The sequence below is a fragment of the Abrus precatorius genome, unplaced genomic scaffold (assembly GCF_003935025.1).
Source record: "Abrus precatorius isolate BTA unplaced genomic scaffold, Abrus_2018 Scaffold5, whole genome shotgun sequence".
NCBI classification, from domain to species: Eukaryota; Viridiplantae; Streptophyta; class Magnoliopsida; order Fabales; family Fabaceae; genus Abrus; species Abrus precatorius.
In genome coordinates this window covers 10,575,098-10,592,999 of record NW_020874395.1, presented here as the reverse complement: position 1 = coordinate 10,592,999, position 17,902 = coordinate 10,575,098, and the positions used below count along the sequence as shown (strand labels likewise).

The 17,902-nt window shown below is 28.8% G+C and overlaps 1 protein-coding gene across 4 annotated transcripts; it reads left to right on the top strand.

Annotated features, from left to right (window-relative positions):
• Positions 1-10,443: 10,443 nt before the first annotated feature.
• On the top strand, positions 10,444-16,596 carry LOC113867511 (protein NLP6-like). Of its 4 annotated transcripts, none has more exons than XM_027502884.1 (5): positions 10,444-10,900; positions 12,200-12,771; positions 13,620-13,667; positions 13,796-14,735; positions 15,241-16,596. In XM_027502884.1, exons 1-5 carry the CDS (start codon positions 10,660-10,662, stop codon positions 16,383-16,385), a joined length of 2,946 nt encoding a protein of 981 aa, XP_027358685.1. In that variant the 5' UTR covers positions 10,444-10,659; the 3' UTR covers positions 16,386-16,596. The 4 variants fall into 4 exon arrangements, with proteins under 4 accessions (XP_027358685.1, XP_027358686.1, XP_027358688.1 ...); XM_027502885.1 differs by having other exon boundaries at positions 10,472-10,888; positions 12,194-12,771; positions 15,241-16,452; XM_027502887.1 differs by having other exon boundaries at positions 10,530-10,877; positions 15,241-16,452.
• Positions 16,597-17,902: the final 1,306 nt, after the last annotated feature.

The window sequence follows — 17,902 nt, the reverse complement described above, 5'->3', positions numbered from 1 at the left end:
GAACAATTTGTTACTGTTTTGCTTCTTCTTTTTTAGTGGTTCATTTTACAAGGTAAAATTAACATTTAAAATTATAATTAATTACTTACATTAAAATTATTTTTTAATATTTAACGTGAATTTCATTATCAAATAATTTATAACTACTTTTCTTATTTTAAATTTGGTGTCTAAACTTATATTTTAACGTATTATAATAAATTTTTACACTTATTATAACATTTACGTAGTTAAACAATAACGGAATTACTTAATCTTACCTATTATATTTTTTTATACTAATGACAAGTTTAATCAAATACCCTATCTCATCACCTTTAATTATAATTCATTAATATTAATAAAAAATAATTAAATATAATAATTTTATATTTTTATTTTAAAAATATTCATAATATTAAATAGTTAAACTGATGTCTTATTTTATTTATAAGAAACAGATAGTTAATTTATTAAAACTAATAAAAAATTTACTCTATTCTAAAAATATCTATATATGAAATAGTCAATTGATGTGTTAGCATACTAAATGAATGGATTTATTTATTTTTATTGACAATAAGTAAATATTTTATTAATACAAATCTTATAATAAACAAGGGTAACAGAATTATATTAAAGGTTTAAATTCAAAAAATGTTACTTTTTATTGTAATATTATCCATAAAATTATAATAAAAATTTTAGTAAATAGAATAAAATTTCTTCTTTTCAGTTTAATTGCTGAGAATGAATATAATTTTATCTTAAATAGACAAGAAATAGATAATATTATAAATTTTTAAGAATTAATTCATTATTTTCAAATTTTTAAAGGAAAAACTCATTTTATGAATCTAAAACTTGATCTTAATAAAACACATAACAAACTCAATTAAAATTTTATTAAAGATAATTTAGATATAGTTAATTTTAAAAAATGTTAGATTGGCCTAATTTTTAAATGTATTTCATTTTCTTCTTTTCAATTTAACTGTAATAATGAGCTATTTTTAAATTATTTTTTTTTATTTTTTAAGGTTTTATTTAGGAGTTTAGAAGAAAAGGGAATGGATAAAAAAAGAAAAAATGTTAAATCTCTCCCATGTTTGGATGTTTAAAATAGAAAGGAGAAGATGATGGGATGTTTAATTATACAAATGATATTATATTTTATATCTTTTATTTATATTTTTTATTTTTACAAAAAATAAATATTTTTATTTTTATTTTTTGTAATTTTTTAAAAAATTATCACTTGAAAAATTAACATTTTTTATAAAAAAAATAGAATTTTATTTATAAAAAAGTACTAGAAAATAAGAGAGAAAAAACTCATCCAAAATAGAGGAACTAAAAAATGAAGGGTTGGAAAGGTTTTTGAGAGTTTAGAAAAATACCCAAAATATTTTCCTGCTAATTAAGTAACTTCCAAACAATAATTAATCCCTTCCAACTCTTTCCTTTCTAATGTTGTCAAGATCAGGATCTTACCTAAGATCAGGAAGGGGATCAAAAATCATAAATCGTGGGATCGTAAAATAGATTGTAAGATCCTACCAAACATGTAAAACTATACTTGAACACATATATAAGCATAAAAAATAACATATATAAGGAAATTAACATCTAAATCACATAATTTAATTAAACATAACTTAAAAGTCATAGATTTTAGATCCAATATAACATATAATTAGTCAAACTAATACTAATCTGTTACAATAAATTTTGCAAGCCTCAATCAGGATAATCATCTTCTAAATAGTCATTTTTATCAATATCATCTACATTAGTCTCATCATCAGAAGCAACATCCTTAATGTCAAAGTTAGACTCTTCCCTCCTCTTGATACTATTGTCTAATTTTAAGTTTGTCATAACAAATATAGCATCATTCATGTTTTTTTGCTTTAAACAATTTCTTTTCTTGATGTGAACATAAATATCAACATTAATTAATAATTTAACACAATAATTAAAGTAGTTTACTTGGTAGTTTTAAGAAATAACCTGTTATTTCAAAAGCACTCCAATTATGCTCACAACCAGATGAGCTACATGTCAAGTTCAATACACGAATGACAAATTTTTGTAACTCTTGATGTTCTCCACCATAAGATTCCTATCATTATGCTAGAGTTTTTACTTTCATTCTAGTAATTGCTAATTTTGTACCAAAATATTCATTTTTTAGCTTTGAAATACTCTAGTTGACCATCAATCTTATTCACTTCATTCATATTTTCTACCATTCTTTCTAAACACTCATATAATTCATGCTTAACTTCAAAATCTAGAGCATATTACAAAATTGGGTTAAGGTAGTATTCTGCATAATGCAAAGGTCTATGCAATCGGTTGTCCTATCTTTCATCAATTATCTCCCATAGTGGCATGAAACTAAAGATTAAAAAATGAAAAAAGAAATGAGTTTTCAAACCAAAGCTATAAATTATCAAATTAAACTAGAGTTTAATATACCTTTTTTTAACACCATTGAAGTTTGTTAGAATCTTCTCCTTAACTTGATCCATTTCCTCATAAATGAAACCCATGGAAAGATATTATGAATCCATCAAATGCAATACTCTAATTAAGGGATAAACATCTCTTAAACAATTTAGAATATCTTTCCAAAACTCCTTATTTATGACTAAATTTTCTACAACTATTCCATCTTTCGTTTTGGTAAACTTACTATCCTTTCATTCTTTAGTTTTAAACATTCTCAATAATAATCCTTTATTATCATTCAAACATCCCAAAGTCAAGTAAGAAGTTACAAAAGGTGTAACTGCAGATCTAATTAAATATATACCTTAAGTAAAGCTATGCAATAAAGATATAAGACTAGTTCTAAAATAGATGTAAGTTGTTATTTTTTTCCCGTTTGCAAAAGTTTCTTTATGTAATGGTATCTTCTCAAAATCTTTCAACATAAGATCAATGCAATGTGTAGCACAAGGTGTCTAATAAAGCTTTTTCCTCTTCTCCATCAACATTTCTCCTGCTGCCTTATAATTTGCAGCATTATCCGTCACAATTTGTATCACATTTGCTTCTCCAACTTCTTCAACAACATCATCTAGCATCTTAAAAATTTTGTCTGTTTTGCATATGTCAGATGCATCAATGGACTTCAAAAAGATAGTTCCTGCATAAACTATTTAACAAAAAATTAAGTATAATCCTCCTCCTTTTGTTAGCCCATCCATCAATCATTATGGTGCATCCAATTTTTTTTCATGTATCTTTGTGCTATTCTAAAATGCTATTGGTCTCCTCAATTTTTTGCTTCAAATATTTTACCCAAATCTCATGGTAGGATAGTAACTTAAATCCAATACTATGTCAAGCAATTCCCTCACACATCTTTCTAAATTCCTCACTCTTCACAACATTAAAAGAAATTAGATTATTATAAAAAAAAATAAAGCAATTTCTAAACATGTATCCTTTCTCAAACCTTGCTTAAAAATTGAATTAATTGTAGATTAGGTAGTCACTCTCCTTTCCTTGAAAAGAGTTGTTGGACTCTCAACATCATCTTGTATTTTTCTTTTGCCCACATTTTCAAATTCACCAACATCACCTTTTATTTCCTTTTCTTCAAGTTCTTGCCGTGTGTTTATTTTTTTTTATAAATTTTTTTTTGCAATTTAACAACAATGTCTCACATTTACTTTCAAACATTGTTAGGCATAGTCATGCAAACTTCAACATTTTGCTTTGTTTTTTCCAAATGATATTTGAAACGATAAATTCCTCCAGTGTATTCATTCTCATAATAGTTGCATTTGATTATTCTAACATCTCCAAAAACAGAAATGCTATGGTTCTACACCATATCATTTCTTGTTCTAGCAGTATTGTTTAATTTTAATCTTAAACTTCCACTTCCACCAACAATACCACTTCCTGCAGCTTCACTTAATTGAATTCCCTTTCCTTTTCCACAGCTACCAACTTCCTTTCTATTATTATTCGCCATGCAGCAATGAAAGAACAAAAATAAAGGGAAAATGAAGACCTGAGACCCCGTACATCCACCTACACAGAACTAAAATAGACTCACCCACATAGAACTAGCCACACTCACGAAGAATTGTGAAACAAAGCAGCGAACCAGAATAACAAACAAGAACAGCAAACACCAACTAACCAGACTTGAAACCCCATATGTAGAAGTTGCAAAATCAGAATTCAAACAGAGAAAAAATGAAAGATTGAGTATTGTCTAATGGTGGCACGAGAAACACGGTTAAGAATAAAGAAGATGGGAGGATGGGTGTCGCACGGAAGAGAGAAGATGAGAGAATGGAAAAAATTAGGGAAAAAATTACCCTAGATATATTTTTAAAAATTGGCTCTCAAAAACTTGACCCAGAAACCCAACCCGCAAAAGCCCAACCTGAAAAGCATAACCAACTGACCTAGAAACCCGCATCCATGATCGAATCGGATCACCGATCCTACGATCCTGAGGGAAAAGATTAGGATCTGATCTGATCTTGCAGATTTACGATCCCAAATCTGATTAAGATCATGCAAGAGGTTACAGATCGTAAAATCATACGATCTTGCGATTTTAATCTTGATTTTAACAACATTGTCCCCTCCCCTCCCCTAGTAAACACAACTTCCAAACATAGCTTAAAGGTATTGGGCAATGAAATCCTTTATCTTTTTACATTTTTGTCCTATTTTTAGAGAGATTAGCCCATTATATTCAATGTATGGTTAATAATGTTGAGTGACACTTCTTTTTGTTTGGAAAGGAGGGACTTGCAATTTCTCACCTTTTTTTATGTAGATGATTTAATTCTTGTAACTAAAGCTTCTTTATGGTGAATTAAGATTATTCAATCTATGATTTTAGTCAACAAGTCAATCTTGAAAAATCCTCAATTTACTTTTCTACTAACACTAGTACATATACAAAATTGACTTTTAGCCAAAATCTAGGCATTAGATGGACTAAAAATTTTGATTCTTATTTGGGTATTTCACTTTTCTACAAGAAGTCTATTAAGACTTTTTATTCAAATTTAATTGATAAAATCAAGAAGAAAAACTATCTAATTGGAAAGTAAATCATATTTCTTTTGCTAATAGGGTTACTTTACCTCAATTTAATATTATGAGTATTCCTAATTATACAATGCAATCTCACCTTATTTCTATAGGAGTTTGTGAAGAAATAAACAAAATTTGCAAAAATTTTATATGGGGATCCTCTTCAAATAGGAAATGTCATTTTGTTGCTTGGAAAAAAATTTGCAAACTCAAATCTCATGGAGGTCTATGGTTCAGAGATATTTACAAAACAAACATACTTTATATGATGAAATTAGGGTGGTGTTTAATAAATAGTCCTAATAATATTTCGGTTAGAATTTTGCTAGCAAAATATAAATTCAACTTAGAAAATGATCTCATTATTCCCAATTCAGGATCTGTTTCTACTAGTTGGAAAGATATATGTAATGTTTGGACCAACTTAAGAAAAGGTCTATTTTGGACATAGGCAAAAGGCTTTAAAATCAAATTCAAGGAGGATTTCTAGATTCCTAGTGATACAAGACTTGCAAACTTATTTCATTATTGAATTTACATGTAGCTTGTTTTATGTCAAATAATGATTGAGATTAGGATTAGGAAAAATTTCTCCTTACATTTCAGTCCAAACTAAATAGATTCTCAACAATATAATCATTTCAATATAAATGATGGTCTTGATGTGGTTAGTTAGTTTCCCTCTCTTAATGGAAATTTTTCTTTATTTTCTACTTTTACTTTGTTAGATAGATGAATGAGTTATTTAGTTTGATATGAAAGTGGTAGAGACCTTAAGAAATTTAATTATTTCTTTGGAAGTTATCAATGGTAAACTTTTAACTAATGAGGAGAGGGTTAAAAGGGGTTTTATAAATTCTAACTTATGTAATCAATGTTGTAAAAGTTTTGAAATCATAATATATATTTTTAGAGATTTTGATTTTGTATATGATATTTGGCACACTTTTATTGCTGAAAATCATTTGATTCCTTTTTTCAATTTGAATTTTACTAGATAACTAACTTTTAATCTCAGACGTAGTTGTTTAAATAGTATTAACCACTATAATATACAATTTAGAATTGTTATATGACTTTTATAGTTAAATAGAAATGATAGGATTTTCAATAGGAAATCTTTAAATTTAAAGAAATTTATATGTAAGTTAAATTATCTAAATACATTACAACTACAACTGATATGTGTGGTTTTTGATTCACATCTTAAAATCACGCGTGTTGCTTTCCAATTATCAAGATTCAACTGATATTTAGTGCAAGTTGTTTTACACTTATATATTTTAACTTAGACTGAAGTAATCTTTGTTTAACTCGTATATATTTTATGTATTTTTAAGATTTATAAATAAATAAAATTTTAATAAACCTTTAAATATAAATATATTTAGAAAGTACTTTTTATTTCTAGAGTTTATACACAATTTCTTCTTTTTAAATCTTAAATTTTTTTTTCTGAATTTTATTTTTACTTTTGCTTGTTCCAATATAGTTGTTTTGTATCCAAGATTTTTTTTTTATGCGTGCAAACTTTAAAAAGTTCATAAATATGCATTATTGTTTTACATGTCCTTAAATTTTATTTTATTTTATGTTTTCCATTAAGAAAATTTTTTAAGGACTTCTTTATTAAATAAAAAATTATAATAAAAATAAATATTAATTAATTAAATTAAATTAACTTTATTTTTTTATTCAAAAAGCAATTTAAAGTTGTCACTTTTGCATAAAGAAGGCATGTATTGTGGAACAACTCAAGTGAAACCATCAACCATAGTTTGTTAAAGAAGATGGGTGAGAGTGGCAATTTTAATAAAAACATATTGTATTTAGTAAGATTTACGGTGTTAATGTTATTTTCTTCAAATATATTAGCATATTGGACTGTTTGAAAGGATTAACATAAAATTAAAAGAAAATATAGAAGGGTAAATTGAACAATAATTTAATTAAAATAGTATAAATTTTTTTAATTATTATTTAGTTATGAATTTTAGTATAGTAAAGATTTATTAACTTTTGTAATAATTACTTTAAAAGTTATATTTAAGATAACTTTAAATTAGTTAATGATATAAAAATATTTACATTAACAATATACTAAATTTAAATATAAGTAAACAAGTGTGTGTTTGAATTTGGATTAAATTATTTTTAAAGATTATGATACGATGGACAGACAAAAAAAATTGGTGTGATTTTTTAAATGTGTTCGATAATTTGGATTAATAAAATTTTATAATCTTAATGAATAAAATATTTCTATTATCAATTATACATAAGTTTTTTTTTTATATTAACAATATATAAAATTAAACTTAAATATTTTGTTACAAATAAAATTTTAAAATTATGATTAAAAGTGAACAAAATTTTTTCATTTAGTTCTTATTTTTTCTATTTTACACCCAACAATCAATTAATTTAAATACGAAATCAACTATACTACAAATAGTTTTATATCCTTTTTGCAATTTATAAAAAAAAACAAATTATTTTATTTTTTTTATCCATCACATCTAAACATAATTTATTAAATTAATTAATTATTAAAATAATCTACAAAATAAATTTGTCCAGATATATACTAAAGTTATAATTTTGCCTGAATCCTTTGTGTTATACTGCAATCTTGCCTGAATTCTTTGTCTTTTTTCTTCTTCTTCTTTTTATTGGTGATGAGGCGACAATTGTTTATTTTTTTAATAAACAAATTAGTCAATTAATTAAATTATATTTTCAGACTGATTTGATGACAAGGAAATTGTTTATAATTATGGAATATTCAAATCAAGTAATTAAACAAGTTAATTTCGAATAAACAAATTAACTAATGTCACTAATGACCCATCAAACAATAAATATGCATTTTGACGTTGATAATCAAACAAACATTTCTGTGACTGAATCATATTTTTTTTCTTATTCTTTTCACCTTTTGAATCTGCAAACCATAAAATAATCCTTCAGTTGGATCTCGTAAGCAAACACTACCCATCATCAAACAAAAACTACTGATTATTTGGATGCATTGTCTGATTCAGTGTCACCATTGACCTTGATGTTTTGTATTTTTCTTTAGTATTTTATTGTCCTTTTACGCGTCACTGAAAAAACTGATTTTTTTTTTAATTCTTAAAGCAAATTAGGTGATAGGTTTCACTCACAGTTTTTAGTTAAAATATCAAATTAACTTTTACTAGTAGGTATTTCCTACATTGTATGGATAGTTATAAATACTTGAAATTTAAAAAGTGTAATTAAAGAACTTATAAAAATTATTTCACTAGTAATAAAAATATAAATTATAATATAAAATATATTTGATATCTTTAATTTTAAGATATATTAAAAATTAATTTGATTAATGGAATCATGTTTTAATGATGATTTATAAATATCTCATTACATTTAATATTGATTGAAGAAATTTTAAGTATTAATTAAAGTTAGTAAAAATATTAATTTGATTTGATATATGGGCTCTATTTGGGTAAACTTCTAAAAAAGTTTTTATAAGAAAAAATTAATATATTTAAATGAAACATTTTTGATAAGTTAGAAATAAGTTATACTTTTCTATTTAATTTCTATAAAATTTAAAGAGACGTATTATTTTTAATTTATAAGAGAAGTTCTTTAACTTATGCTCAATATTAATTGAAGAAAGTTTAAGTTTTAATTAAAATAAGTAAAAATGCTAATTTGATTTGATATATTAAGATCATAAAATACATGTTATAAAATGATGAAAATACGTAACTGTATAAGGGGGGAAGTGTGTAAAAAATATATTATTTTCAAGATTGTAGACTCAAACTTATGATAAATAAATAAAGTAAACTTTTTGAGTATGGCTTTGTCACCTATATTAATTGAAATGATTGAACGGAAATATTTGAGCTACATTTTTAAGGTAAGTAGATTCCACCTTATCTCTCTCTCTCTCTCTCTCTCTCTCTCTCAAAAAAGGAAAGCATCTCTTTGGTTTTAAATTTTGACATAACATGCATCTAGAGGATCAATACCGGTGACTAGAGCTACAACTATAAAATGGCCACCCAATTGATGATTGATCATATACCATAATCTAATCTTTGACTTGAAAAAATCTCCAATTTCATACACTCAGCAATGTCCTATCAAATGGTAAAGCAGTGGAGTATATATATCACTTTGTTTATATTTGTGGACCAAGGTTGACATTCTAATTGAAGAAAGATTCCAGTCCAATTTTATCTACGTGGTTACATTTAATTCACCAGCTTAATTTCCATATAGTAACAACAGGTAAATTAACAAGGTGATGTCTGAAGAATGAGATTCCTAAAATGGTCCTATTTATAAGGAAAACATGTCAAAATTTTTAAATATACTAATTGCTAAATTCTTTTTATAACCTTAATTTGTTATGAAGTTATGTTAAATAAGCACTTACCTATTTTTCATAAAAGCCATTGATTTACTCATTTAATATGATGAACATTTTTAGAATAATAAGAATAATATTGATATTGATAGTGTTTAATATTTTTATTGATCTTGATGAATTAATTGCTTGTTTCTTATGAATAGGATCACAGGTAACATTTAATTAGAATTTACATATTTTTTTTGTTGCATAAAATTCGATTTAAGATACTCTTTAGTTTCAGTGTACAAATTCACATTGAAGTTGTTGAATCCCCAGTGGGTGAGCAATATTATCACGGTATCATCAAGCTTGGGTGCTTGCATAATTAAACAATACATGGTTCTGTCAGGTTTGGCTTTGACATGATCAAAGCCCTTTATTCAAATGTTTGAAATTTGATTTTTGCGGGGTAGTTCTTGAAATATCATTGTATAAATACTACGATAAATCATTGTTAAGAGTTATGACTGGTAGAGTATGGTGATTTTGGATATGGATAATCTCGATTCCCTTTTGATTTTCATAAAAATAAAATTGCCAAAAGGGTATATTTTAATCCACAATAGTACAATTATAAGACAAACAAATTACTAGTTACACAGCAACACAGAATGATTGAGTATCTTATTTGTCAGCATTTTCTTATTATTCTTACATAATTTTCTTTTGTTATTCTCTCTCTACATCAAAGTAGGAGAGATCCAGAATAATTTGTCTTGTTATAATATAACAATAAATTTGGTACATGTAACCTTTAACTAACCCCACACTGCTAAATATCTGTTCTGGAACATGACACCATCATTATTATTTTCTAGCCCCAACATGCTGTTCCCCTTCCTTGGTATTAGAAGTTAAAACTGTTAAATAATAGTAAAGAAAAAGACAAGTACCTAGTGCCCATCTTCTTTTGGCAACTGGCAATTTGGTGCCAACAATGGATAATTGTTGTCTTTCTTTTAACATTATTTATCCAACATTTCAATCATCTTTTGTCACCACAAGCAAGTGGCATATCCATAGTAAATTTATTTTGTGACATATTCTAATATTCTCCACCTTCTACAATTTTACTCAACCATCATTTTCTATTCTATGCTGTTCTCAACTTCATCATCATCATCACAAAGTTCCAAGCTTAATCACCCCACACCCACAATTTTTCCAGTAAAAGCATTCTTGTGAAAATGTCAGAATCCAAGGAAGAAAATTGTGACCTTCCTCACAAGTCAAAGACACAGGAGGAACATGGCTTTGCCATGGATTTTGATATTGACTTGGAAAGTTCATGGCCTTTGGATCATATATCTTTGGTCTCTAATCCCATGTCTCCTTTTTTCTTATCCACTATTTCTGAACAACCTTTTTCTCCTGTCTGGGCTTTTTCTGATGTTGAGGAAGATAGGTATGTCAAGATTGCAGTTTCAGGTATCCCATCTCTAATTGCAACAGATCCTTATTTTGCTATTACTGTATGTTCTGGTTTGTTTCAGTTTGGATGTGGAATTGAATTTTGGAGTTTTCTTCAACTTTTTGGACATGCTTGATGCCTAGTTGACTGCAACTTGAATAGCTGCAACTGAACTTGCTTTGATTGATTGTGAAATTTAAGAGGGCCTAGAATCATATTTTTCAATGTTTATTTTTATTTGAATTTTTTTATCTATTTCTTAGCTTATACTCTATCCAAAATTAAAGGAATTTTAACCTTTTAAAAATTATTTTCCTTACTGTGCTTGAAGTTCTATTGGAAGTGGACTGTTGAGAAACTTGATTAAGGCATACATGAAATATGGACGAACTTTTGGTCCGTTCGTTGCAATTTCCTGTGCAATACCAAATCTAACAAAACTTTGCTAAATATATTTGCCATCCCGGTTTAAAGATGAAATTTCTTTTCTAAATTGAAAAGCTAAACTTTAAAGCTTCTTGTGTGTTCTCTTTTTTTTATACCTTTCTGGCGTTCAAGCTATCTCATATTTGGAGGCCACGGTTTTGTCCATATTTCCTGCTTTCTTGGGACTTTACACAATAATTGCCTATGTATGAAAGATGTATCAATGGCATGTGTAGTTATTTATAAAATTAGAAGTTTTAGCGCCAAGTTTGGGTAAACTTCTTGACAAACACTTTTAGGAGAAGAAATTGAGGTAAAAGGAATAAAACTTTATCTATAAGTTAAAATCAAGCTATGGACTTCAACTTTTAAAAATATTTAATGACATAGCTTTTTAAAAAGTTGGGACAATTTATATTCTCACTCCTTGAAGTTTAACAAAATTTAATCAGATGCTCCTTTTTTTTTACATTATTTTAACCTCCCATGATTTATATAACTGCATAAGAAACTAGTAGTTTTTACAATCCAGAGGGGTATGCAGTGTTATGTTATTGCATAAAGTAAGGGAGTTTGTGTAAAGTAAAAAAAAAATAGGGGTATCAAGTGAAATTTTGTTAAATCTCAGGCAGGTGAATGTAATTTGTCCAAAAAGTTAAGATTGAAAGTTGATTTTAACTTATTTGATGTATTTTACGTTTTTATTTTCTTCTCATATAAGTACTTCTTGTAAAGTTTAACTAAACTAGGCCTAGATATAATATGATACTGATCTCAAAGATGTATTACCATAACTGCATAAGTTTTTCATACTATATTCCAATGACATCAGAAGTTAAACATGAACTTGTAGTTTTTGTTGACCCTGAAGTTATTCTGACTGCTTTCAGGTAATACAAATACAGTAACTGAAAATCCAGCAGAAAATGCTGACACCAAAAAAACTGTGTCATCCCTTGCAGAAATGCCACCTTTAGAAAACCCAGATGGTTATTGTCTAATAAAGGAAAGAATGACACAAGCACTTCGCCACTTCAAAGAGTTGACTGAACAGAATGTTCTTGTTCAGGTTTGGGCACCTGTGAGGAATGGAAACCGGTATGCACTTACAACTTCAGGTCAACCATTTGTTCTTGATCCTTATAGTAATGGACTCAACCAATATAGAACAGTTTCCCTCATGTATATGTTCTCTGTGGATGGGGAGAATGATGAAATCTTGGGACTTCCTGGTCGAGTTTTTCAGCAGAAAATACCAGAATGGACTCCTAATGTTCAGTATTATTCTAGTAAAGAGTATCAGAGGCTAAACCATGCTCAACATTACAATGTTCGTGGAACCTTGGCTCTCCCAGTGTTTGAACCTCCAGGACAGTCATGTGTTGCTGTACTGGAGTTGATAATGACTTCACCAAAGATTAACTATGCTCCTGAGGTTGATAAAATCTGCAAAGCCCTTGAGGTTGGGTTTCTTTTGAACTGGACTTTTTATTATAAAATGCATGCTTATATAATACTATTGTTGAGATGTCACCACGTCGATTATAGATATGGCTAAAGTAGAGTTTATAAAAGCTAAAACAATTTTTACCTTATGAGTTAGCTTTTGGAGATGGGACTAAGCTCAAATTTAAGATGGTACCAAAGCCTATTATAAATCCGATATTGGGCTAGCATTGACTATAAAAAAAATAATCTGACCTCAGATTTTTCAATGCAACCTACCTGACCCTTCGACTTTCCTAGTATAATATATAGATAGATAGATATAGATATAGAATCAGTCCAATAATCTCTACACGGGGTTGAGTTAGGCATAAATCCAAATTTAAAACCAGTAATAAGGGTGTCTTGGGTCTATGGATTGAGTTCAAGTCAAATAGGATAGAATTTGCATCTGATGTAGTATGTTATATGTCAAGAGTTACACTTTTAGTCATATCATTTGAAATCAAAGTTGATGCAAGCTCAAATCCCAAGTTTGACATGTTTAATGTATCCTTCAAGATTATGATATACCCAGAGGATTGCAAGGGTGCATATTAGGTCTATGGGTTGGATTCAACCTAGTAGCCCATGTCCAATGGCTTAAATAGGGAAGGACTCATGTCTAATGTCAAGAGTTATACCTTTTTACTTATAGCTTAAGCTTTTGGTATGGTAATAAGCGCTCGCGATCATATTAGACTGATTTTGACAAAGTTAATTGCCATGAGATTATTTGACTCTTATTATTGACATGTTGGAAAATGTATATGATTACAAACATATTTTAGATTCCTGAGTTACCTGCTGTCAGTTTCCTTGCAGGCAGTTAATTTGAGGAGTTCAGAAATTTTGGAGCATCCATACAATAAGGTCGTTTTCTACTATCATGCATGATGCATCCCCTCATCATGTTTATTTTAAGATATTTCTGTTGTTCTACGACTGTTATCTTACCCCTCTATTGTCACAGATATAACTTGGCAATTCTTTTAAACCAGATTTGTAATGAAGACCGCCAGATGGCATTAGCAGAGATTTTGGAGATATTGACAATTGTGTGTGAAACTCATAATTTACCTCTTGCACAAACATGGGTTCCATGTAGGCATAGGAGTGTTTTGGCACATGGTGGTGGTCTTAAGAAGAATTGCTCTAGTTTTGACGGTTGTTGCATGGGGCAAGTTTGCATGTCCATAACTGAAGCAGCATTCTATGTCATAGATGCTCATACATGGGGTTTCCATGAGGCTTGTGTTGAGCATCACTTACAACAAGGTCAAGGGGTTGCTGGGAGAGCATTTTTGTCACAGAACATGAGCTTCTGTGGAAACATAACTCAATTCTGCAAAACTGAGTATCCTTTAGTACATTATGCCCTCATGTTTGGGTTAACCAGCTGTTTTGCTATCTGTTTACAAAACTCTCATACTGGAAATGATGATTATGTTTTAGAGTTTTTCCTGCCTTCTAGGATCACAGACTTTAATGAACAAAAAAATTTGTTGGGATCCATATTGGCAACAATGAAGCCACATTTCCAGAGTCTTAAGATTGCTGCTGGAGTTGAACTTGAGGAGGAAGGTTCAATTGAAATTATAGAAGCAATAAATAAAAGAGTTTTTTTAAGGCTTGAATCAATTCCAATTACTCACTCTTCTAAGTCACCACCTAGACTTGATGTCTCACCAAATATGAGGGAAATGGTGCCACTACATCCATCAGAACAGCAAATAGGGACATTCTTGGATGACATAAATGATGGCGGGAGTTTTGGTGATAGTACAGGTGGATGCATCAAGCAGAACGCTTCCTTAGGTTCCAATACGACAAAGAAGCCCTCAGAGAGAAAACGTGGAAAAGCTGAGAAATCAATAAGTCTTGATGTTTTGCAACATTATTTCTCTGGGAGTCTTAAGGATGCTGCAAAGAGCCTTGGTGGTATGTTTCATTCTCTGGTTTAACAGTTATAAGAAATATTTTGTTTTGTTATCTCTATGAAGGTGCAGTTTTCTCTACTACAATGAAGTGCATAGGAAATATAGTAAATAGCACTAATTCTGTTCTTACTATACCTAAGTTGGCTCCTTTCTAGAAACATACAGAAGTTATCAAAGAATATACCAATCATCAAAAATACAAAAATTGGATAGGCTCAGTTTGGATAAACTTTTCAATAAACTCCTCTCCTTAAGTTTAAATAAATTTATGTACCTCGCTTATTTAAGAAGCTCTCTCGTTTAACTTCTTTAGAAGTTGAGGTGTATAACTTAATTTTAACTTTTAAGAGAAGTTTGATACTTCGATTAATTTTACCTTCCTATTTCTTCACCTACCAGTACTAATTGAAATCCAAACTGGGATATAGTTTATTACCAGTAGTAACTTTCATTTTTACTGATACCAGCTCAAACATATAGTTTTTGGATATAATCTTTCTGTGCAGTTTGCCCTACTACAATGAAGCGCATCTGTAGGCAGCACGGGATATCCCGTTGGCCATCTCGGAAGATAAAAAAGGTTAACCGTTCCCTATCCAAGCTCAAGTGTGTTATTGAATCAGTCCATGGAGCTGAAGGAGCATTTGATTTGAATTCTCTAAGTACAAGTTCATTTCCCATTGCTTCTGTTTCCTTCACTGAGCCTTCCACTTCAAACAAGTTCAACTACCAAGCCTCATTAAGCATTAGACCATCAGAAGCTAAGATGAATGAAAATGATTTGGATGCTTCCAAAGTGTCAGAAACAAACAAACAGGCTGGGACGGAAGATCAATTGGTAGGAGCAAGGACACAAAGTTTTGAGAAAGTGATTAATGATAAAGGTGGTTCCACTCAGGAGGTTGGCACTAAAGGCACAAACGAGTTTGGAGTTAGGAGTGGCTCAAGCGAAAGCAGTGCAAATCCTACTTCTCATGGTTCATGCCATGGTAGTCCCCCAAATGAAACTTCACCTGCAAAAGATACATTTACAACAGGCAACAGTGAGCAATATCTTGTGTTAAGGGGATCACTAGAGTCAACACTGTACTCTACTAGTACACAAAACTTTGCAACTGCATACCCTATGCCTAACGTTGTGGAAACAGAACTACAAGAACCATTTGGAGGGAAGCTACTTGAGGGTGCTGGTAGTTCTAAAGACTTGAGAAATCTCTGTCCTTCAGCAGATGCAATTTTGGAGGATCAAGTTCCAGAAGCTTGCAGGATTAATCCTCAATGTTCTGATTTGGCTCCTATACAACACATGGATAATCTTAATGACCCTATGACTCATTTTGCAGCTAGGAAAGAGATGAAGAGTGTAACTATTAAGGCAACATATAAAGAGGATATAATAAGATTTAAGGTCTCTTTGAACTGTGGCATTGAGGAATTGAAAGCAGAAATTGCCAAGAGATTGAAACTAGAGATGGGCACATTTGATATCAAGTATCTGGATGATGATCATGAATGGGTTTTGATAGCCTGTGATGCAGACCTGCAAGAGTGCATGGATATTTCAGGATCATCAGGAAGCAACATAATCAGGCTTGTTGTGCATGATATACTGTCCATTCTTGGAAGCTCTTGTGAGAGCTCAGGGGATTAGTAAGGTTGTATATACTTTTAATTTGTACTCCTTTGTTAGGATTCTTGTAGTCATGGGATGATAGTTTAAAACCAAAAAAAAAAAAAGAAGGATTTTATATGTGCAAATTGCAAAAACTTACCATTAGATTTAAGCATCTCCCGAGTTTAAATATATATGTATGTATATATTAGAATGTGAAAGAATTCACTTACTCCACGAGTAAGTTTGGAATACTTATTTCATTTAATAAATTTTTATAAAATATAAATTTAACAAATAAATAATTAAATCATGTGGTATTATTTTAATGATCATGAATATTAAATTTTAAATAAATTAAACATTGATGTGTATGTAATTTTAAAGCTGATAGTTATTTATATGTAAAAAAAATTATTGCACGTTAAAATTAAGCTCATCAATGAAATATTAACTAGTTTTAAAATAGCATAAAATTTTATATGCTTAATCTACTTCATAAAATTATTAATATAATGATTAAATTGATAAAATTCAACACTCATAAAAAGTTAGTGAAGTAAGGTTAACGTTGCCTATTCTTGAAATAAGTAAAAATAGATACACACATGCACTTACAGGCACACAAGGGATCCACTTATTCTTAGATAGGTCTTTTCTAACTTATTTCACTTAATGACCTCTTATATATATTATTTTTCATTAATCCTATAATTCAATTGAGTTATGTAATATTATCTTGAAGATTGTATGTGACAAATTTTAGATAAATTAGATATATATAGATATGTAATCTTATAGCCGATGTTTGTTTATATTTTCAAAAAAAAAATATTATAAGTAAAATAAAATTTTTTATGAAATTTAAAATTATTTTTAAGTTTATAAAACTTTGTAAAGTAAAATTACTAATTGAAAATTATTAACAGTTAGATTAATGAAGTTTAATATTTATAAAACAATATCAAACGAAATAAGTAAATTTTTTCCCTGCATACATATACATTTGTTGCAAAAATGTCATTGACGACTTTTCGTTAAAAATCATCATCAATAACTTTTAAAATTTTCCATATTTTTTAAATTTCCCATAACACCATATTTTAGTAATTATTCCTTTCTTTCTCATATAAAAAAGCCCTTTTAATCAGCATTTTAAAGGCATAGGTTAGTAGTTTTGAAAATTTTAGTCATTAATAAATACAGAAGTCAAAAACCCAATCGAGCAACTTATACAATGTTACCATTCTCTAGAAAAAGGTACAAATATTTCAACGTAAGGAAAGGAGTGCAATTTGCCAACAGGCGAGGCACTGATGATTTAAATTTTAAGGGACAAGCGTCATGGCATCATGCTAAACACCCAGTATCTAATGAAGCTTTGAATCGAGTCCAACAATCTTTCCATAAACTCTTTCAACTGAGCAAATATATTTTCATGAAAGAGCCCTTGTTTTAAAGTTGAGTAAAATTAATTTTAAATAGTTAATCATACCTAAAATATTTTGAAATTTATCTTAATCATAAAAAAAAAATTAAGAATGTGTTTTTTTCAT